General features: G+C 47.5%; 1 protein-coding gene across 21 annotated transcripts in view; it reads left to right on the top strand.

The window, feature by feature from the left end:
• The first annotated feature begins 651 nt into the window (after positions 1-651).
• Positions 652-22,033, top strand: part of LOC138808151 (hepatoma-derived growth factor-related protein 2-like) — a 299,202-nt gene continuing 277,820 nt past the window's right edge. For 19 of the 21 annotated variants that reach the window (XR_011366411.1, XR_011366420.1, XR_011366418.1 and 16 more), the window contains exons 1-2: positions 798-874; positions 1,743-2,268. Coding sequence is in view for 1 of the 21 variants with exons in the window: in XM_069994100.1 (XP_069850201.1) it covers positions 749-874 (126 nt within the window). In the remaining 20 variants the exon portion in view is untranslated. Of the gene's footprint in view, positions 875-1,742; positions 2,269-22,033 lie in introns of all 21 variants that reach the window. The other 2 variants (XR_011366402.1, XM_069994100.1) reach the window with 1 other exon arrangement.

Here is a 22,033-nt window from a genome sequence, read left to right as displayed (position 1 = left end):
GGGCAGCGGTCAGGCCCAGTGGGCGCTGCGGCCCCCGACCCCAGGCGTCGGGGCCGGGTCTGACTCCTTGCTGTTTTCGGCAGGACCCCGCCGTCCAGGGGCCGGCGCGGGCCTGGGAGCGCTCCCTCCCACACGTGCGCGGCCGGGGGCCAAGGGAGGAGCTGGGAGACCCCGCGGGGCCTGGCGAGAGCCGGCGCACCCGGACGACCCTCGGGGTCGCCGCCGGGGAGGGAGGGGGAATGGGGACCTGCTCAGGCCCTGCCCCTTCCTCCCCTCCGCCCCTGCTCGCTCTCTCGCACGCGCCGCGCAGGCGCAGCGTCGGCTGCGCCTGGGGTTGGTGGGGTTGTTGTTGTGGCGCGCAGACCTCGCCCCTCCGCGTGGCGGCCCCGACCCCCATCTGTTTTCCCGGGCGCTGAGTGGATTATGTTGTGCGGGGGACCAGGGGCGGCCGCAGCGCCGCCGCGGGACAGGGCGAGCGCGGACCCTGCCGACAGCCCAAGCCGCGGCTGCCTCGAAGACTCGGCCCCGCCGCCGTCGCCGCCGCCCGCACCCCCCGGCCAGCCGAGCCGCGCACCTCAGCCACAGGTCGCACGGAGCCGCGGGCGCCGCGGCGGGAGCCGGCGCGAGGCGCTGAGGCGCCGCCGCGGGGCAGGAGCCGGAGCCGGCGGCGCGCGGGCTCGACCGGCCCAGCCGCGGCGCCCGCCCGGCCGCCGAGCGAGCGAGCGAGCGGGCGTGGGCTGGCGCGGCAATGTGCCCGGAGGAGCGCGGCGCCACGGGGCTGGGCGAGCTCCGCTCCTGGTGGGAGGTGCCGGCCATCGCGCACTTCTGCTCGCTCTTCTGCACCGCCTGCTGCCTGCCGGACTTCGAGATCGAGGTGAGCGGCGGGGCCGGGCTGGAGGTCAGGACGGTGTCGTGAGGGAGGGGGCCGGGGCCGGGGCCGCCGGCGAGTCCGGGCGGCGCTCCCCGTACCGCCGGTACGTCTGGCGGGGCGCCCGCTTGCGGTCAGGGGTCGAGCTTGCTTTTGTCAGGGCCGCCAGGGAGCCTGGCGGGCGGGCGGGAGGCGCCGCGAGCCTCCTCGGGGCCGGGCCAGGGCCGCCGGGAGCTCGTCCCTTCCCAGCGAGGCGGCGGCGCCCGGCCGCCAACTCCGGACGGGGGGGGGGCTCCCGGGGCCTCGGGGAAAGTCTGGCGCCACGTCTTCCCGCCGCGCCCGGCCCAGTCCGGCCCCGGGGGGGGGGTCGGTGGGGAGGGCGCGGGGCTGGAAACTTGCACGGCTTTTGTGTTGTGGTGGTTGTTGTGTTGTCCTGTTGTTGTGTTGTTGATGTTGTTGTGTTGATGTTTCCCCCTCCCCCCCCCCCCCGGCTCTGCGCCCGGCCCGGCGTGGGAAGCCGCGCTCCCGGGGCCGGGGAGGCGAGCTCCGGCCTGGAGAAGCGGGGTTCCAGGCGCCAGCGGCTGGAGCTCCCGCGGAGCGCGGGACAATGCGATGCGGGCTGCCTCTAGCGGAGGGGGAAGGGGGGGGAGGAAGAAGAGGGGGAGGAGGAGGAAGGAGGGGGAGAGGGGAAGGGGGCTGTGGTACCTAACGACTTTCCCTCTTCTCGGTGGGAGCCCCATCACTAGAATCCGGGCAGCCGAGGCTCGCGAGCCTGAAGTCCGCAGGAGGGATGGATGGTTGGATGGATGGATGGTTGAATGGTTGGTTGGTTGGTTTTCTGACAGTTACTCCCGAATGTTCTGAATTTCCTTAGTGGGTCAGCAGAAAAAAAAACACCCCGACGACGGCCAGCGAATCAGGGCTGCGTCTCTCCGTGGAGGCCTCCGGGCCCAGCACCCAGTACCCCCTCCTTGGGCTCCAAGGGACCTTGGCGAGGACGCTGCGTCAGGAGAGCCTTTGGGGGGAAACGGCCCGGGTCCCCGGGTCCCCCGTGAACCCGTTTTGTGGATGGAAAAGGAGAGGTCGGCTCATTTCAGCCTGAAGACAGCCATGCTCCCAGCAGCCTGGGAATGATTTGTCCTGGGTCCTACACGTGTGTGGCTTCTGAGTTTTAGCGGGCTCACTTCCTAAAGAGAAACGCAGATTGTTTGAAGAGGTCAAGTATATTTAAAGGAGAAATGAGAAGTGATTGTAGCTTACACAGTGACTGGTGCAGACACCCGAAGTGACTGTCTTCTAATTCTAGTCTTCCTTGGGAATAACTTTTTTCTTTTCACTTAAAATATATGCAATTTGAAAAACACCTCAGATACCTATTTAGATTCCAACATGTACGCCCTGTAAGTATTCTTCACACATCTTTTTCTTTGGAGACGTTAGGTAACCTACTTACTTAACGCTCTGGTTCTTGTATCTCTATCGTAGATCATGTGTATTTATTTTGATATGCCCCCCTTTGTGTGTGTGCGTGTACGTGTGTGCACGTGTGCATGTGTACGCACACCCCTGAGCTGCTGCTTTTTTGGGGGGGGGCTCAAGGCTTGTATTCTACCCCTAAGCCACAGCTCCATTTCTGACTTTTGGTATTTATTGGAGATAAGACTCTTCTCACAGACTTTTCTGAGCAGGCTGCTTCAAACCATGATCCTCAGATCTCAGCCACGTGAGGAGCTAGGATGATGGGCGATATGGCTATGTTTTAAGTAAAAAAAAATTTTCAAAAGTTGAGAAATGTTGAATTAGTTGTCTACCAAACTTGACTCAACTGTGAAGAACTGAGGACACTAATCAGTTTTGATTCAGTATAATTGATTTTCATTTTTCTTAGGTAATTAAAAAATATCAAATAGTTTATTGGCCTGACTGTTTAAGAAAAAAAATCTGGCTGGGAATGTGGTTTAGTAGTAGAGTGCTTGCCTAGAATACATGAAGTCCTGTGTTCAATTCTTCAGCACCACATAAAACAGAAAAAGCCGGAAGTGGTGCTTTGGCTCAAATGGTAGAGTGCTAAGTCTTGAGCAAAAAGAAGCTCAGGGACAGTGCTCAGGCCCTGAGTTCAAGCCCAGAACTGGCAAAGAAAAAAAGAAAAGATTCCTAGGTTAGGTCCTAGGCCCTACAGTGGTAATGTACAGCAACTTGAAAAGATAGAAATGGTGGGCTGGGAAGGTGGCTCAGTGGTAGAGCACTTGCCTTGCATGCCTGAGGCCCTGGGTTCGATTCCTCAGCACCACATAAGCAAAAAGAAAAAAGCCAAAGTGGTGCTGTGGCTCAAGTGGTAGAGCGCTAGCCTTGAGCTGAAGAGCTGAGGGACAGCAGCCAGGCCCAGAGTTCAGGCCCCACGACCAGACCCCCCCCCCCCCCAAAAAAAAAAAAAGATAGAAATGGTGAATAATACCAGGTAGAAGTTGGATATCATTTCTTCTCTAATGGGGGCTTGAACTCACAGCCTCTCAATTTCCTTGCTCACTGCTGGAGCTCCAACATTTGAGCTCTGCCTCCAGGCTGGCTTTAAAATTTTTTTGGTGTCATTCTTGTGGTTTGAATTCAGGGCCTTGGTGCTGTCCCTGAACTTTTGTGCTCAAGGCTAGCACTCTGCCACTTGAGTCAAGGCTCACCTTCAGGCTTTTTGGTGGTTAATTGGAGGTAAGAGTCCTACAGACTTTTTCATGCCCTGATTAGCTTTTAACCAGAATCCTCAGATCTCAGCCTCCAGAGTAGCTAACATGCCAGCCTGGCATGGTTATAGGAGAAAAGAGTCTACCACTGGAGCCACAGCGCCACTTCTGGCTTTTCCTGTGTATGTGGAACCGAGGAGTTGAACCCAGGGCTTCATGCATGGTAGGCAAGCGCTCTACCACTGAGCCAACTTCCCAGCCTGTGTTTTGTTTTGTTTTATTTTATTTTAAAGGAAGCCAGTTTTCACCTGTGGGACAGATCTCTTCCTCTCTTTTTAACTCTTGATCACCACCTGGCTGAACATTTGGATTTGTAGAATCCTCAAGGATTCTTTTTTTTTTTTTTTTTTGGGGTCCGGTCGTGGGGCCTGAACTCTGGGCCTAGGTGCTGTCCCTCAGCTCTTCAGCTCAAGGCTAGCGCTCTACCACTTGAGCCACAGTGCCACTCCCGGCTTTTTTCTTTTTGCTTATGTGGTGCTGAGGAATAGAACCCAGGGCCTCAGGCATGCAAGGCAAGCGCTCTACCACTGAGCCACCTTCCCAGCCCTGAAGGGCTGATGTTTTTATATTGGCATGCTAAAAATATTTTTACTTCAGCCTTGAATATAGAGGATTTCTTCAGGAAAGGCAACATACTTTTTTTTTTTCCTGGTGCTGGGAGCTGGGAGATTGGACACATGGTCTCATGCTAGCAAGGCTTCTACCATTAAACTCCTTAGCCTCTTATCATTTGGAGATTTTTTTTTTTTTTTGGTTGATCATGGGGCTTTGAACTGTGGGACTGGGTGCTGCCCCTGTGTTAAAGGCTAGCGCTCTACCACATTGAGCCACAGCACCACTTACTGTTTTCTGGTGGTTAATTGGAGATAAGAGTCTCAGAGACTTTTCTGCTCAGGTTGGCTTTGAACTGTGATCCTCAGATCTCAGCCTCCTAAATAGCTAAGATTACAGGCGTGAGCCACCAGCACCTGGCTTGGAGATATATCTAAGGACTTCAATGTTTCTGTGCCCTAAATAAAGTGTTTGTAATCATCAGTCCAGAAATCTGTGAGTGTGCGGTTAATGATCCTTTACATTGTTTAACTGTGGTTTAAAAAATAATAACATAAAATTGCCAGGTGGTAGTGGCTCACGCCTGTAATCCTAGCTACTCAAGAGGCCAAGATCTGAGGATAGTGATTCAAAGCCAGCTGGGGTAGAAAGTCCGTGCAACTCTTATCTCCAATAAACTATTTTAGAAAAGGGGGGCAGAGGCTAGAAGTAGAGCTTCGACTCAAGTAATAAAGAGTCCTGACCTCAAGCAAAAGAAGGTTAGGGATAATTGCCTGGGCCTTGAGTTCAAGTCCCAGTATGGGCACACATACAATTGCATAAAATTATATATAAAGCTTGAATATTATAGCAAAAAAACGTAAAAATTTGAAATAACCCACTATCAGCCATGAGATTAAGAACTTGTAACATTGTAGCTTATTGCATATTTATAAGTTTCTAAATATATTCACAATGTATTTGTGTCATATAGTAGGGATTTTTTCAGAGGAGACTGAAGTATTCGGGTGGTTAAGACAGTGGATTAGTGACACTGAATTAAATCATTGGCATCATTAAGTACCTACTATGTGCTTTATATAGAAGTAGATAATATTAGTTAGGCTCATAACTGTCCTGTCAGAAGATTGGCAGTTAATAAGTAGTTCAGAGCAGGGTGCTGGTGGTTCATGTCTGTAATCCTAGCTACTCTGGAGGCTGAGATTTGTGGATGTCGATTCAAAGACAGTCCTGGCATGATAGTCCCTGAGACTCTTACCTTCAGTGTACCACCAGAAAACTGGAACTGTGGAACAAGTGGTAGAGCGCTGGCTAGAGCTAAAGAGCTGAGGGACAGCGCCCATGCCCAGAATTCAAGCCCCAAGACCGACCAGAAAAAGAAAAAAGTAGCTCAGAGCCACAATTGTTTGTTTATTTTTTGTTCATGGGGCTTGGGTGCTATCCCTGAGCTTTTGTGCTCAAAGCTAGTGCTCTACCACTTTGAGCCACAGCTCTACTTCTGATTTTGGGGTGGTTAATTGGTGATAAGAGTTGCATAGACTTCTCTGCTTAGGCTGGCTTCAAACTGTGATCCTCAAATCTCATTCTTCTGAGGAGCTAGGATTATAGGCGTGAGCCACCTAGCTTGTTGCCCAGCTTGTATTCTATTTAATCTAGCATGTAATTGCTTAATATTTTAGTGGTTAGGTTGGCTAAGTTTTGTTGACTCCAAAGAGAAAAGTTAATTGGTCTCTTCTTCAGAGATTTAGCACTTTCCCCTAACCAAGTAGTCTTCTCAGAAACTAGTGCCTTACTTGATAAGGGAGATTTTTCAGTGGTCTGATCCGAGGGAACTGGAAATGTTCATGTAGAATCATTTATGTAGTTCTTATGGTAGCAGGATAATGAAAATTAATTGATTGCTTTCTTGTATCTTTTAATGAGCTTCTTGCCTTTGAGAACCTAATCTTTAGCTTTGCTGTGTCTCTTTCTAGTTCTTTCTTCTTTTTTGGTTAGTACTGTGGCTTGAAGTCTGGGCCTTGAATCTTACTAGGCTTTTTTGTTCATGGCTGGCTTTCTATCTGTGGAGCTGGTGAATTGGAGATAAAAGTCTCTTGAACTTTTCTGCTGGTGTGTCTGGTTAGCTTGTAACCTTGATTCTCAGCCGGCAGCTTCTTGAGTAACTAAGGGTTATATTTGTGAGTCACTGGTTGGTGTTGGGCTCTGATTGTGGTTTTATGTGGTTTAAAGTCCCTTACCTAACCCGCATGATCACCTGGGTATAATATGCTGAGTCTTGAATGTTATACTTGGTGTTTCCTTGGATTAACTCCTTACTGGGAGCACAAGCCATGAATTTACACATTAAAATAAGTACTGAATGTGGCTAAGTGGTAGAGTGCTTGCCTAGTGTGCATGAAGTTCTAGGTTCCACTCCTCAGTTCCACATACACAGAAAAAGCCAGAAGTAGTGTTGTGGCTCAAGTGGTAGAGAGCAAAAACTGCTCAGGGACAGTGCCCAGGCTCTTGAGTTCAAGCCCCAACCTGGCTCCTCCCTTCCCCCCCCCCAAAAGACTAAAGGTTAGGAGGAACTTAAAAATACAATCAACAGTTCCTAAACATGGTGCCAAAGGATGGGTGGTAGATTTTTGAGTTCGTATACTTATACACAATCTGCTGGCAGTGTGTTTGTGGTTTAACATTTTAATCAATTCTGAAGGAGGTTCTTCAATCAAAGGTTTAAGAGGCCTCAACTACAGGAAATAATAAGTTAGCCCTGATTAGGGTATTCATTTCATGATGACTAGATGTAGTGGACTGAGTGAGGAAACATGTATTTTTTTTTTTTCCTGGCAGGACTAGGGATCAAGAAAGAAGGTCTCTAGTGTACTAGACAGGCAGGTGTTGTACTGTTGAACTACACTCCCAGGAAACTATTTTAATTGAAACATACTGGCCTTTGTTTTTGTATTGGTGCTGGGTACTATCTTTGAGCTTTTCTTGCTCAAGGCTGGTGCTGTAACACCTGAGCCTCACAGACTTTCCTGCCTGGGCTGACTTTGAACTATGATCCTCAGATCTCAGCCTGCTTTGTAGCTAGGATTGCAGGCATGAACTACCAGAGCCCAGGTGTCCTGTCCTGTCTTGTCTCTGTCTTTCTCCTCTCTTTCCTCTTTCCCCTCCCTCTCTCTTCCCTCCCTCCCTCCTTCCCTTCCTTCCTCTCTCCCCCTCTCCTCCCTTTCTTTCCTTTGTTCTTTTGTGTATGCTGGTACTGGAGCTTGAGCACTGTCCCTTAGTCTTTGGCCACAGCTGGCACGCCACCACTTGAGCACAGCTCTACTTCATGGTTTTTGGTAGTTAATTGGAGATGGGTCTCACAGACTTCCCTGTCCTGGCTGGCTTTGAACCATTATTCTCAGGCCTTAGCCTCATGGGTAGCTAGGATTATAGGCATGAGCCACCAGTACCTGGCCAGAAGATCTTTTTTAAGCCTTCTACTGAAACTGAGTACAGGGGCAAGATCATGTTTCTTCTTTTCTTCTCTCTCTTGCATGGGCTCTCTCTCTCTCTCTGTCTCTCTGTCTCTCTGTCTCTCTCTCTCTCTCTCTCTCTCTCATTCTCTCTCATTCTCTTCCTCCCTCCCCTCCCCTCATCTCTCCCTCCCCTCATCTCCCTGACCCCTCCCCTCTCTCCTGTCCCCCTATCCCTGAGCTCATTTGCTCAAGGCTAGCTATCTTCCACAAGGTGCTAGTGGCTCACACCTGTAATACTCAGGAGGTTAAGATCTGAGGATCAAAGTTTGAAACTAGCCCAGGCAGGAAAGTCTGGGAGACTCTTACCTCCAGTGAACCACCAGAAAACCAGAATGGTAGAGCTCTAGCCTTAGGCAAAAAAGATCAAGACAGTGTGGGAGGCCCAGAGTTTAGAAGCTTCACAATTGATTTTTAAAAAAAAGGACTCCTGGACTCTCCTGCCTGAGGCTAGCTTTGAACTGCCATCCTCAGTTCTTAGATTTCTGAATAACTAGGATGATAAGCATGAGCCACCAGCATCCAGCTGAGTTCCTATTTCTTTGGTTGTTGTTGTGGTGGTTAGTCTTGGGGCTTGAACTCAGGACCTGGGGCACTGTCTCTGAGCTCTTCAGCTCAAGGTGAGCATTTTTTACCACTTGAGCCACAGCACCACTTCAGGTTTTCTGGTGGTTCCTTGGAGATCAGAGTTTCATGGAGGGGCTGGGAATGTGGCTTAGTGGTACAGTGCTCGCCCAGCATGCATGAAGCCCTGGTTCACCTCCTCAGTACCACACACAGAAAAGCTGGAAGTGGTTCTGTGGCTTAAGTGGTAGAGCGCTAGCCTTGTGCCAAAGAAGTTCAGGGACAGTGTCCAGACCCTGAGTTCAAGTCCCAGGACTGGCAAAAATAAAAGTCTCATGGACTTCCCTGCCTGGGCTGGCTTTGAACTGTGATCTTCAGACCTCTGACTCCTGAGTAGCTAGGATTATAGCGGGGAGAGTTGATGTTTCTTTCAGCAAATATTTATAAAGCATCCTTTGTGTGTTAGGCAGGTCGAGTAGGTGCTGGTGTGAAACTTGTAAACACAACACAAAAATAACTGCCTTCTTTTTCGTGGAGTGAGCCAGATAATAAGCAAATCAGTAAATCCTGGATGAAGTCTGTCAACGGGTTGTAAGAAATAAAGCCCAGCCGGGCACACAGAGCGAGGCCCATCCCTTAGTCACTGTAGTTTAATTTATGGTGCTGCTCCTCACTAAAAGGTGTATCTGGCCCCAAATAGCATTGCTGAGGAAAGAATCACAAAGATCCTGAGCCTGTTCCTTTTTTTTTTTTTTTTTTTTGCCAGTCCTAGGCCTTGATCTCAGGGCCTGGGCTCTGTCCCTGAGCCGCTCTCTGCTACTTGAGACACAGAGCCATTTTTGGCCTTTTCTGTGTATGTGGTACTGAGAAATCAAACCCAGGGCTTCATGCATGCTAGGCAGGCACTCTACCACTGAGCCACCTCCTCGGCCTAGACCATTGCTCTTTTAACAGTAAGAACTACTGAGAAAGACACTGAGCCCATGTTTTCGACAGATGTGGACTAGTGTTTGCTAGAGGCTAATATGAAGACGGAACAACAAAAAAGCAATGAACAGCACCCAGTGAAAAATGAAAATATATGAGGGTGGGTGACACCGCTCTCTGAAGAGGTCTCAGTTTCATACATGAGGTTGCAGCATGGAGGATAGGCAAGCCACAAACTAGACCTGGGTTTTATTTGTGGTTCTATGTACGAGGATCTCAAATACAACAGAACAAAGAAGAGTGAAAGAAGGGCAAAAGATAGTTTTAAGACATTTATCCTCCAGAATTCCTCACAATTTTAGGTCTAATTGAGGGAAAGGTTAATCTTTAAGCCTCAGAAGCTATTTTAAAAGTAATTTGGACATTGAACAGAAAGAAGAAATCCCTAGTTCAGATGCGCCGAGGATGGATTTGTAGGTTTCATTTGGTAGATCGTTACTTGGTGGTACAGATCCTGACCAGGGTTCGCCACCATGCTTGTTATGCATGCTCAAAAACACTCCTAAAATCACGGAATTTTGGGTCTGTGAAATACCTAGAGTTCATCTAACATAAAATTCTTGCACGGATGAGCCATCTGAAACCCAGACTCAATGGCAGAGAGATGACCTGCAGTCCAGTTGTGGTTCCTTTTCAGAGTGAGCTCAGGGACAGGGCATGTGGCAGAATGGTGCATGTGCTATGGGAGCCCTGAAAGAAAGGGTGTCACACAGCTAGATGGAAACCCAGTTGCCTGGCGGCGCCCTCCCACCCTCGCGTCTCTGCGCTGCACATGCGTGTTTCTTGTGCTTGGCCAGTCCTCATTCTGGACCCTTAGCACACCAGGAATCTAGCCCTGAGCCTCACCTGGTCATAGGGCAGATGGTTGCTTGTACTGAGCCGCCCAGTTGTATTTTAGGCTGTCCTGATAGTGTTCCACAAAATTAAGCAAGACAGAATTTACATCCCTGTAATTTACATCCCCAGATGCCAACATGAGATGTCCTTGGGGGTGGGGGACTGGTGCACACCGAGGAGTGTCCCTGGCTCTACACCACAAAACAGTGATCCCCTCCCTCCCATTCAAACTCTTCAGTATTCACATTTAGAGAAATTGAAGGAAGTTGCGAGGCTTCCAGATTTGCATGCTGTCAGCGGTTGTACAGGTCAGTAAACCTGGGAAACAGATGTTAGGTTTTATTCCTTTCTTGGGGAATCATTAAAGAAGCATGTTTTGGAGCAGTAGGGAGGGAGATGTGAAGCTGCCTGGCTCTTTCTATAAAGGCCTCTGCTGCAGGCTGGCTGCTTTGTGCTGTTGTAGCCTTGCGGCCATTGCCTGCCAGCACTCTTGTCAGCCCTGGAGCAGGTGCCCTGGTGGACCCGGGAGGGGGCTCAGCTCAGCTGCAACCAGGTCAAAAGTTCAGGACTTGAGTTGGAGAGAGAGAGAGAGAGAGGGAGAGAGAGAGAGAGAGAGAGAGAGTGTGCGCGCGCATGCATGTGCACATGTGATGGTGGTGATAATATGTGTTCCGGACACATAACACATTCATTTTCCCATCAGTTTCAAAATGACAGAACTCTAATAATCATTCATGATTTCTTGAATGTCAATGGGTTTCCAGGCAAAGATACCAAGGTGGTATCTACCATGGGTAGATGGTTTCTAGAGAGGATGGCATTGTGGTGGTGACCTAGGCAGCCTAGTGTACTTGTGCGAAGAGTTTGAGCTTCTTGAGGGAACATATTACAGAACATCAAGGCAGTGTTTTCCTCTTACCCGTTGCTCTTGTCTTTTCTGGAAGCACCTATCACCTAGTCTTGTCTGGGCTATTTCATTTGGTCCTTACAGATGAAGGCCAAAGCCTTGGTGCTGAGTATTGAATCCAGGGTCTTGTAACTGCCAGGCAAGCATTCGCCCTCTGAGCCACAATGATGTTCTCTCTCTCTCAGCTGGGGTTAAGTCCTGAACCCCCTGCCTTTGTTTTCTCTTCACTCCATTTTTGTGTTCTTCTCCTGATGTCCTGGGACTTGCTCTGGGGTTGGTGGAGGAGGGGTAGAGTTCTGGCCTGCATTAAGGTGCTAAAATCCTAGAATTTGTGTGAAATCAGTTACTTTCACAGCCAAAAGCAGTGTTTTCTTAACAGAGCAAGTGACCCCTTACAGTAATGCTCTTGTGTGCTGTGTGGTATTTATGTATGCTGACTTGAAATTAGTATACAAAACTAGATGGAGGATAGTATTTATTTTCTCGTTTAAAGTTCCTGATACCATGCGACCTTTATGAGATTTACATGGTGTCATTTTCTTGTATATCTTACACTGCAGTGGACAGCTTGTAACCTTGACAGGCAGCCCGCATTCCTTAGGCAGGTTTTCTGGAGTAATTGTGTGACTTGGCAGTAGGTAACCTGAACCTAACATGATAGCAGACTGCGCCTGGTCTTTCATGCCCCTCCGTCCATCCATAACATCCCCCCACCCCCCAAAAAAAGTGAAAATAGGGGAGTGATGGGGCCATGATGATCCTTTCTTCATATTTTAATGTTAAACTTTAAAGTCACCTCCAGATAATTCCCTCAGAGTAACTCACTTATAACTGAGAAACTTTTAAAGCTGGCTTGTTTGCTGTGTTTTCCCCCTTCTGACCAGTCCTTTTTAATGACTACTTTTTCCCTGAGTGTTAGTTCTATTAGGCACAATAAATAGCACACCAGGGATGGTGGATTTGCTTGACAAAGTCCGTTAAATTAACAGATCTACTTTAAATCCTTTCTTCCATTTTTATTGTGTGTTCTCTTTTCCCGAAAGATTGTTTGTAAATAATCCTACATATGGATAAGAATTTTTTTATTTCCTGGAGTCGTTTGGTACACCTTTATGGAGGGAAAGGTGTTCAAAGATTTCTCAGGTTGCCATAATGAGAAGTTTCCCACTCCTAGACTGATATAGATTTGAGTGAATATCTTACACATGTACTGATTTTTATCTATTGTTTCTGACCTTTCTTCTCAATCCCCGTGTGTTACAAATGGCACACAGACCAGCTTGCATCATGCTGGGATAAGTTGGGAAAAGGATCTACTTGACAGCCTCCTGACTGGAGTTTTCACATTAGTGATGGATAGATCCCATCTTTATTCCTGTACTTCCATTTCTGTAATATGCAACTTTTTTGGTCAGTTCTGGGGCTTGACTTGAGGGCCTGGGCACTGTCCCTGAGCTTTTTTTTTTTTTGCTCAAGGCTAACTCTCTACCACTTGAGCCATAGCACCACTTCCAGCTTTTTCTGTGTATGTGGTACTGAGGAATCAAACCCCAGGCTTCATGCATGGTATGCAAGCACTCTAACCACTGAGCCACATTCCCAGCCAATATGCAGCTTTTTAAAGTAAAAATGGAATTAAAAAATCTTTTTCTTGGGCTGGGAAGGTGGCTCAGTGGTAGAGTGCTTGTCTTGCAATGCATGAGGCCATGGATTTGATTCCTCAGCACCACATAAGCAAAAAGAAAAAAGCCGGAAGTGGCACTGTGGCTCAAGTGGTAGAGCGCTAGCCTTGAGCTGAAGAGCTGAGGGACAGCGCCCAGGCCCAGAGTTCAGGCCCCACAACCGGACCCCCCCAAAAAAAATCTTTCTCTTTTCCATTCTTTTCATTATTAATGCTGAAGTTGTATGGATTATTACCGTTGCCTTGGGAAATTTATCAAGAAGGATCTGTTACAATATAGTAGAAAACCCATGTTATATCTATAAAGCAACCAGTAGCTCAGGGGGAGGCAATGATGATGAGTGAAGAGCTTCCGGGACTCAGGAGTTCATGGTGTTCAAGTTAGCAAAGCTGGCCGGATCAGAGTTATTTCCTTATACAGACCGGTAGAAAAAAAGGTCGAGAGAGAGAGACCACAGAGGCATTGCTGCAGTAAGCCTTGCATATCAGCTCACTGTTAGTCATCTTTCTTCAGGTAGTGGGAAAACTTTTAAAGTTCTAGGCTAAGAACTCTTGTGTGCCCTGTGTGTATGTTAAATCTAGCACTGGTTGCTGGGCCAGAACAGAGTGAAAGAAGATCGTCATAGTGGGAAAGGTCATTTGCCATTGAAACACTGGGTAGAACTAGATGATCGACCCTGTGCACATTGAACTCAGAAGTGTATCAAGTATGATTTTTCTGGCTGCAAATAATAAAATGTCAGTAATCACTGCAGATTCTCCTCTACCCCTAAGCTCCAGGTAGGTGTGGTGGCTTAGTGATGGAAGTCAGTAGAGTATTCAGATAAGAGCGATTCTGCTAGGCTCCGGTGTCTCATGCCTGTAATTCTAGCTACTTAGGAGGCTGAGATCTGAGGATCACGGCCAGGCAGGAAAGTCAGGCAGGAAAGTCCATGAGACTCTTATCTCCAATAAACCACTAGAAAACTGGAAGTGGTGCTGTGGCTCAAGCGGTAGAGTGCTTGCCTTGAGCTGAAAAACGTAGGGACAGCGCCCAGGACCAGAGTTCAAGCCCCACGACCGACTAAAAAAAAAAAAAAGTGATTCTGCTCCCCGTCACAGGATTGATATTGCTGAGTAATAATCCAGACACAGGAGAAAGACAGTGGAAAACAGCCATTGGGCATTGAAGGTCAAAGATGACTTGCAGAAGGGTATTTGAGTCCTGTGGCACCAGAGGAAAGGAGGCGAGGGCTAAAACTTCTCTTTGGAAAGAACTCTGGGAGCAAGTTTGGGAGGGTGTTGAACTTTTTCTTTTCCCAAAAAACCACCAGAAACAGCTGAATTAGTTCCATTTCCTACGTAGTTAGCATTTTGGCAGACTGAAGAGTTCAATTGTAGGGTCCCCTTCCTGAAGCCAGCCGGGGCAGGAAAATCCATGAGACTCTTATCTCCAGTTAACTACCAGAACAAGCCGGGAGTGGAGCTGTGGCTCAAGTGGTAGAGCAGCACTAGCCTTGAGCACAAAAAGCTCAAGGACAGGGCTGGGAATGTGACCTAGTGGTAGAGTGCTTGCTTAGCATGAATGAAGCTCCAGGTTTGATCCCTCAGTACCACATACACAGAAAAAGCCATAAGTGGCACTGTGGCTCAAGTGGTAGAGTGCTAGCCTTGAGCTGAAGAGCTGAGGGGCAGTGCCCAGGCCCAGAGTTCAAGCCCCATGGCCGACCAAAAACAAAAACAAAGAAAAACAAAAACCAAAAACTGAAGGACAACAGGCCCTGAATTCAAGCCCAAGGACCAGGCATACAAACAAGTACAGAGCTGTGTGCCCTTTCCTAGCTGGCTGCCCAGGCTGCTGTGTGTATGTGGGGGATGTTTCATACGGTTTAAAGGGAAGCATCATAGGAAGTATAAGTCCACAAATAATACAAATGTAAAACTGCATACAGTCCTTCAGGTGCTAGTAATTGATGAAAGGGAAAGGCCCTAGCTGTAAAAGGCACAGATAATGTGCTGAGCAAGATCTGGGCTGGGCTTTGAGAACAGAAGTTGTCTGGGTGTAAGATGACCTTACATAAAATAAGCCAGCCTTTGTTTCATATAGATGGGCTATCAAGATACAGAGAAGCCAGGTCTCTTCTGACAGAAGTACAGACACAAGGTGATTGGCACCGTCTAGAGGCAGGAGTATTTTTCTCACTCTGGAAAAGTCTGTGTGTGCTGATGGCAGAGGCCAGGGGTAGTGCCAGATATCTTACAGTCCATAAAGGCAGCCCTCCAAAACACAGAACTCTGACTCAGATGCCAGCAGTGATGAGCTTGAGAAACCCTGTTCTACAATACTCCTGTCTGGAGTTTGGTTAGAATGTGAATCTCCAGAACTGCTCCCAGCAATTTATACAATCTAATTGCATCATCATCATCATCATCATCACCACCACCATCATCACCATCATCGCCAGTCCTGGGGCTTGAACTCAGGGCCTAAGCACTGTCCCTGAGCTGCAATTGCTCAAGGCTAGCTCTCTACCACTTGAGCCACAGTGCCACATCCAGCTTTTTCTGTGTGTGGGGTGCTGAGGAATCCAACCCAGCTTTCTTACTTCACCTGAAGAAGCTGCGTGTTGGTGGTATGCATCATCTCCCAGTTAGTGCAATACTATTGGGGCCCAGGTACAAAACCAGGCAGCAAGCAAGAACCAGATATAAGTAGTACAAATGAAAAAGGACTGAGATGTGGAAGCTAGTGTACCTGCCTGGCAAGCATGAGGCCTTTGAATTCAATCCCCACTCCCATCACCATAAAAAATTAAAAGTAAATGAAGAGAATAGTATTTCCCACCCGTAAGCTTCAGTCATTACTGATATCTCTTATTTATGGTCACCAGGCTTAAAATAGCATTCACATCTCACCTTCTCCCTGTTTTGCCAACTCATTTCTTCCTGCTTTTTCTCTTCAGTTTGTCTGTTTTCTCTCGAAAATGGTTCTCTAATAATATGGGTCCTATCAGCAGGGATCTTATCTCCTTCACACTTATATCCACAGGATCTGTTTGTCATCTTCTCTGTACAATGGCTCAGAAAATATTTACTGACTGACTGAATGAATGAATGAACAACTGAAAGAAATAATTTCCTAAAAGCAGAGTTGTGATCACTGTGGGTGTAGGTATATGTCTGTGATCCCAGCGCAGTTAGTAGGGAAGTTGAGGCAGGAGGGTTGTGAGTATGAGCTTCACCTAGGCTACTACATAGTGAATTCTAGTCCATGCAATGAGACCTTGTCTCAAAGCAAGAAGCAATAGCTGGGCCCTGGTGACTCATGCCTGCCTATAATCCTAGCTACTCAGCAGGCTGAGATCTGAGGATTATGGTTCCAAGTCAGCCCAGGCAGACAAATCTGTGAGAGTTCTATTTCCAAATAATAGGCAAAAAGCCTAAAGTGGAGGTTTGTCTCAAGTGGTAGAACGCCAGTTGTGAGCAAAAGAACTGAGTGAAAGGCCCTGACCTGAGTTCAAGCTCCAGTACTGATAATGCACATGTGTGCCTGTATGTGCTGGTGTGCACATGCATACACAGAAAAACAACAAAAACCACCAGGAACTGCAGGTTGTATATATTGATTGATTTTATCTGAAACAGTATCTCACGGTGTAGCCTACGCAGTCTGTGAAAACTTGAGGTTGTCCTAATGGATTGAGTAGCCCTACATCCCATCTCTGCCTCCAGCTCTGGGGTTGCTCATACAGTGACATCATTGCTGGACTCTCACTTGACGTTAAATGCTCTTTATTGTGTACAGGCAACTTCAACACGTTCTGGAGTCCGGCAGACAGTAAGAGACGGAAAAGATGTTAGAAATAATTTGGGTTTAATGTACAGCTCACACAACATATCGTGGCTTGAATTGAGAATAGAACCAGGAGAGAGCCAAGCCTAGCAGCAGAACAAAGATGACCTAAAATGATAATTTTCTCTCCGTTTCATGACAAGTTCCTGTGTCATTAGTGACCGAGTATTGTACTCTAAAGTGCCTTGCATGGTACTTTTGCTGTTAAATACAGAGTAATGTTTTAGGATTTAAAGAACAATGTGAAAACATTGTTTAGTTGAGAATAATATTATATTTATTTCTGCCTTATGGGAAGGAGCTAGGTGCAGGACAAATCTTGGTTACTGGTGCAATGGGTATATAAAAAGATTTCAGAATGGAACAGATGAGATGGAGGGAATTAACAAAAGGCTGCAGATGGTGGCTTAATGCTTTGGAACAAGTCCATCAGTCCCTGCTGTCCAATCTAGTGTAAGGGTCCATCTGGAGCTCCCCGGAGTGCAAGGATGTGATGCAATGTACGTCGGATGTGAGCGTAGGTTTCCCTGCAAGTCATTATTACCGTCGAACACATACTTGAAATGTTAGCTGTAAGACAAGATAGGGAAATCTGAAGGCTGACATTAGGCTCTCCATTTATCTTGTAAATTCCAGACCGCTGCTAAGTACATGTCAAAATTTAAAACAGCCTTCTCTTGAAAAAGAAGTTCATTAGAAACTTGTCAAGGTTGTGGCAGGTTGTGAAGGCTGATGCAGGAACAAAACAATGTTGAGAAAACAAAAGCAAGACATCAGTAGAGGTTTATGGTTAGGTTGAGTCTGTAGAGAAGGCAGGGCCCATGCACATGCAGGTGTGTGTCGCATGGCAGTGCTGTGGTCCAGACTGGCCTGGTGGTGGTCTTGCTCCACTGGGCTGGTACTCTACCACCGCCAGCTACAGCCAGCTTTTGCTCCCTATTTGGAGATCCAGTCTTAGATCTAGCTTTGAACCTAGATTCGCTTATCTCTAAGTAGCTAGGAGTTTTGGGTTGTCAATGGATTCATTGCTTTGGTTTGGTGCTCAGCCACTCAAAACATACCCACTCTTTTTCGGGTTAATTTAGCAACGGTCACCAGTATTTGCCTGCCTGCTGGGTACTGGCTCCGTCCTCAGATCTCAGCCTCCAAGTAGACTGGATTATAAATGTGAACCACCAGTGTTGGCTAGTACTAAATGCGGAGGCGTAAACATTGGCTTCTGCAAAATACAAGTACTGGGCCTCACCATTGGATCTTAACAATGTGATTAAGTTTGTAACATCCCCTCCTTCTCTCCCTCCCCCTTCTTTGTAGTGCTGGGAATGGAACCCAGGGCCTTCTGCATATTAAGTATACATTCTCCTACCAAGCTACATTCCCAGCCCCTGATGTTTAGTTTCTGAAATGTGCCTATTGACAGTTTTTTTTGGGTTTTTTGGTTGGTTGTGGGGCTTGAACTCTGGGCTTGGGCACTGTCCCTGCGCTCCTCAGCTCAAGGCGAGCGCTCTACAGCTTGAGCCACAGTGCCACTTCCGGTTTTCTAGTGGTTTATTGGAGATGAGAGCCTCACAGACTTTCCTGCCCAGGCTGGCTTTGAACTGTGATCCTCAGATCTCAGCCTCCTGAGTAGCTAGGATTACAGGTGTGAGCTACTGGCGCCCGGCTACATTGTCTCTTATTTGGGACATAAGGAATTCTAGTATGATGGTCAGTTAACTCATTTAGTACTCACTTGTACTGGTGCCTACAGAATGTGGAGTCTTTCTATGCTGCTAGACTGGCAACTTGAATGTCTAGGTTGGAGTGACCCTTCTGGTTTGGCTCTTGAATAGCTGGGACTACCGACGAATGTCATAATGCCTGGCTAAAGGTACAACTTAACTGAATTTTGCCAGTCCTGAGGTTTGAACTCAGGGCCTGGGCACTGTCCCAGAGCTTCTTTGTTTGTTTGTTTGTTTTTTGGGGTCCAGTCATGGGGCCTGGGTGCTGACCCTCAGCTCTTCAGCTCAAGGCTAGTGCTCTACCACTTGAGCCACAGCACCACTTCTGGCTTTTTTCTTTTTGCTTATGCGGTGCTGAGGAATCGAACCCAGGGCCTCATGCATGCAAAGCAAGCTACTCTTCCACTGAGCCACCTTCCCAGCTCCCCCCACCCCCGAGCTTCTTTTAGCACTCTACACCACTTGAGCCACAGCGCCCCTTTGGCTTTTTCTGTGTATGTGGTACTGAGAAATTGAACCCAGGGCTTCGTACATGCTAGGCGAGCACTCTGCCACTGAGCCACAGTTCCATACTAGCTTTTTTCTAGTTAATTGGAGGTAAGGCTCTGATTTTAGGTGCTTTGCCACTCTGCGTCTCACTCACATCCCGGGCTTTATAAAGCTCTTGCCTCCTTTCTAGACAAACCCTCCTGGATGAAGGAGACATCTGTCCTGCCTACCATGCTCACGCTCACACCCCCCACACATGCAGACAGGCTCCAGCTCCAGGAGCTCTGGAGGCCCTCCCCCCCCCGCCCCCCCCCCCCCCCCCCCCCGCCAGACTTTGATCTGTGATCCTCAGACCACTGCCAGGCCCCCAGCGCCCAGCTCACGTTCTGTAGCAGAGCCTTCCCAAGAAACCATGCAGGTGGGTTTCTCCAGAAGTGACCCTGCCTGTCTGCACCTGAGCTCCCTGCTCCTTCTGCATGTCTTCCCTCCCTTCCTCATCTGGCATGTGTATCCTAGCCCCTTGTTCTTCACAATCCTCCAGCAGTCATTTTACTCTCAGCCCTGGTAGTTGATCACATTTGGTTGTCTCTGGCCGGCTCCCTCTTCCCTCACTCCCCAGCTCCTGTCTTCAAGCTCTGATTGATTAGCCTTCCCTGTTACTTGGCCTGCTCTCTGGGCAAGGCTGCTGCTTCAGATTTTAATACCCGGGATTAAAAATCCCCACGCCTACATGATACCGTGTGTTGGTATTAGAGCTTCAAGTCAGGGCCTCACACTCTTGCTTGGCAAGGCTGGCACTCTACAATTTGAGCCACACCTCCACTTCCATCTTCTTACTTGTTAATTGAGGATAAGAGTCTGATGGACTTTTTTGTCTGGGCTGGCTTTGAACCAGGATCCTCAGATCTTGGCCTCCTTAGTTGTTAGTATTTCAGGTGTGAGCCACTGGCGCTCAGCTGAGTGTCCAATCTTAAGACTGTTGTGTTATTCCTTAATGTTACAGGTGAAAGAAAGTATCTGTTTTGGGAGAGGGCTTGAGGAGGAGAGGGCCCATATGGGAAGAAAGGGGTATGAATACCTGTTTAACTTGAAAAGAACATACTGAGCACAGTTCAGGATGACTTCCCATTATTGAAGTTGTGGATGTGAAAACTCACCCACAGAGCTGGATAGGTGATCTAGTTTGGGAGTAGGCCCGATGTATTATTAGTTGGTGAAATGGAGTGTACATTTTCATTTTAAAAGACCCAGTCACTCATTAGCCTCCGTGGGATCTTATCATGAACAACCATGAATCAGAATTAGAGCTTACTGATTCTTCAAGGGATGGGAAGGACTCATTTTTTTTATATAAACTTTCCCCAAGTTTTTTTTTTTCCCTTCAAAATCAGACAACCAATTGAAAATTTAAAAGACAAAACTGTAGACCAGATCTTACGTTTCTGCTTGCTAGTCTCTTGCAGTCTCTTATGCTTCGGATGACTTTGATTAGTTGAACAATAAAATCTCTTGAAGTTCTGAGATTCTGTGATTAGGAATGCCAGCTCATGAACCGGAACTCACTGTTTTCTTTGGTGCCAGTCCTGGGGCTTGAACTCAGGGCCTAGGTGCTGTCCCTGAGCTTTTTCACTCAAGGCTAGCCCTCTACCACTTGAGCCATAGCTCTACTTCTGGGGGGGGGGGGGTTTGGTGCTTAATTGGAGACAAGTATCTAACTTTCCTGCCTGAGCTGGCCTGAGAGGTCATTTTTCTTTTAATCCATTAAAATTCTAGAAAGGCCACAGATATGTTCTCCCTATAATAGATTCATTAGCTCTTTTTCACCCTCAAGAAACTAACAACTTAATCCATCTCAATCCAGCAAAATAGTGATTTCTTTTTTCTCCTGGTTGTCACATGCCATTAGAGTATAAATACCTTGCTGGTGTGTAGTTATTAAATCTGATGTTCAGAACCTACAGTAATAACTTAGATCAAGCCGGAGCATAAGTTTAGTTAGTTAGTTATTTTTTTTTATTTTTTTGTCGGTTATGGGGCTTTGAACTCTGGGCCTGGGTGCTGTCCCTGAGCTCTTCAGCTCAAAGCTAGCGCTCTATCTCTTGAGCCACAGTGCCACTTCCGGCCTTTTTCTTTTCTGTGGTGCTGAGGATTTGAACCCAGGGCCTCATGCGTGTGAGGCAAGGACTCCACCACTGAGCCACCTTCCCAGCCTGGGAGCATAAGTTTTAACAGTAATCTTCAAAGGGAACCGTACACCCGAAGTAAATTCTAGCTTTTTCACTCTGTCGTATTTTACTTAATTGCAGGTAAAGGTCAATTTGGCTTTTAAAGTTTTCTGCACAATAATACAACATATTATTATTTTATAACAGTAACTTTAATACATAATACTTTATTTTGGTTGGTTGTACAGCTTGAACACAGGCCCTGAGCGCTGTCCCTGAGCTGCTCTTGCTCAAGGCTAGTGCTCTATCTCTTAAGCCACAGCCCCACTTCTCACTTCTTTGGTAGTTTAGTGGAAATGACTTTCACAGAGCTTTTTTGCCAGGGCTGGCTTTGAGCCACAATCCTCAAGATCTCAGCCTCCTGAGTAGCTAGATTGTGGGCGTGAGCCACTCGTGCCCGACTTAATGAAGGTCTCTTTCATGCTGCTTGCTTGTTCCTGAACATGCAGCTTTAGTAAACTTGCTTTACTATTCTTTTATCACATGCTGACTGCATAATGAATGATTCACTATTCTTTGGATAGCTGTTTTCAAGGCTGGCATTTATACCACAGTCAATTCTGATAACATTTTTTTTTTCAATTGGAAATGCCTTATGTGCTGACTGATGAGTTCATAGTCTGTGTTGACTGAGTGTCATCATCAGTAAAGCTCCCCAGCAGAGAGGTCCTGTGGAGCCAGCCAGGGTTAGTCCTCTGTTAGGAAGAGTTGTGTAAACAATGACAGCTGGGAAGAGGAATTGAAATGATGGGCCTCCCATGTGATTTAACATTTGTCTGTCTCTCTGTCTCTCTGTCTGTCTGTCTGTCTGTCTGTCTGTCTGTCTCCCTCTCTTTCTCTCTCTCGATGGCAATGGATATTTCCTTAATTTGAGCATGAACTTTGAGCTCCCGTACTTTGACTCAGTTCTGACTCAGCAGTCTTTAGTGGGCTGGGGGCATTGAAGGAAGGAAGGGACTTTGTATTTAATTCCATCCCCAGAACTCAAATGAGCATTATTATTTATTATTATTGTTGTTATTGTTATTATTTCAGTCAGTCATGGGCCTTGAACTCTGGGCCTGGGCACTGTCCCTCAGCTCTTCAGCTCAAAGCCACAGCGCCACTTTTGGCTTTTTCTGCTTAT

This window comes from Dipodomys merriami, unplaced genomic scaffold (genome assembly GCF_024711535.1).
Source record: "Dipodomys merriami isolate MVZ:Mamm:240054 unplaced genomic scaffold, mDipMer1.0.p SCAF_443, whole genome shotgun sequence".
NCBI classification, from domain to species: Eukaryota; Metazoa; Chordata; class Mammalia; order Rodentia; family Heteromyidae; genus Dipodomys; species Dipodomys merriami.
The sequence above is the reverse complement of the archived record's forward strand: the minus strand, read 5'-3'. Positions and strand labels throughout refer to the sequence as shown.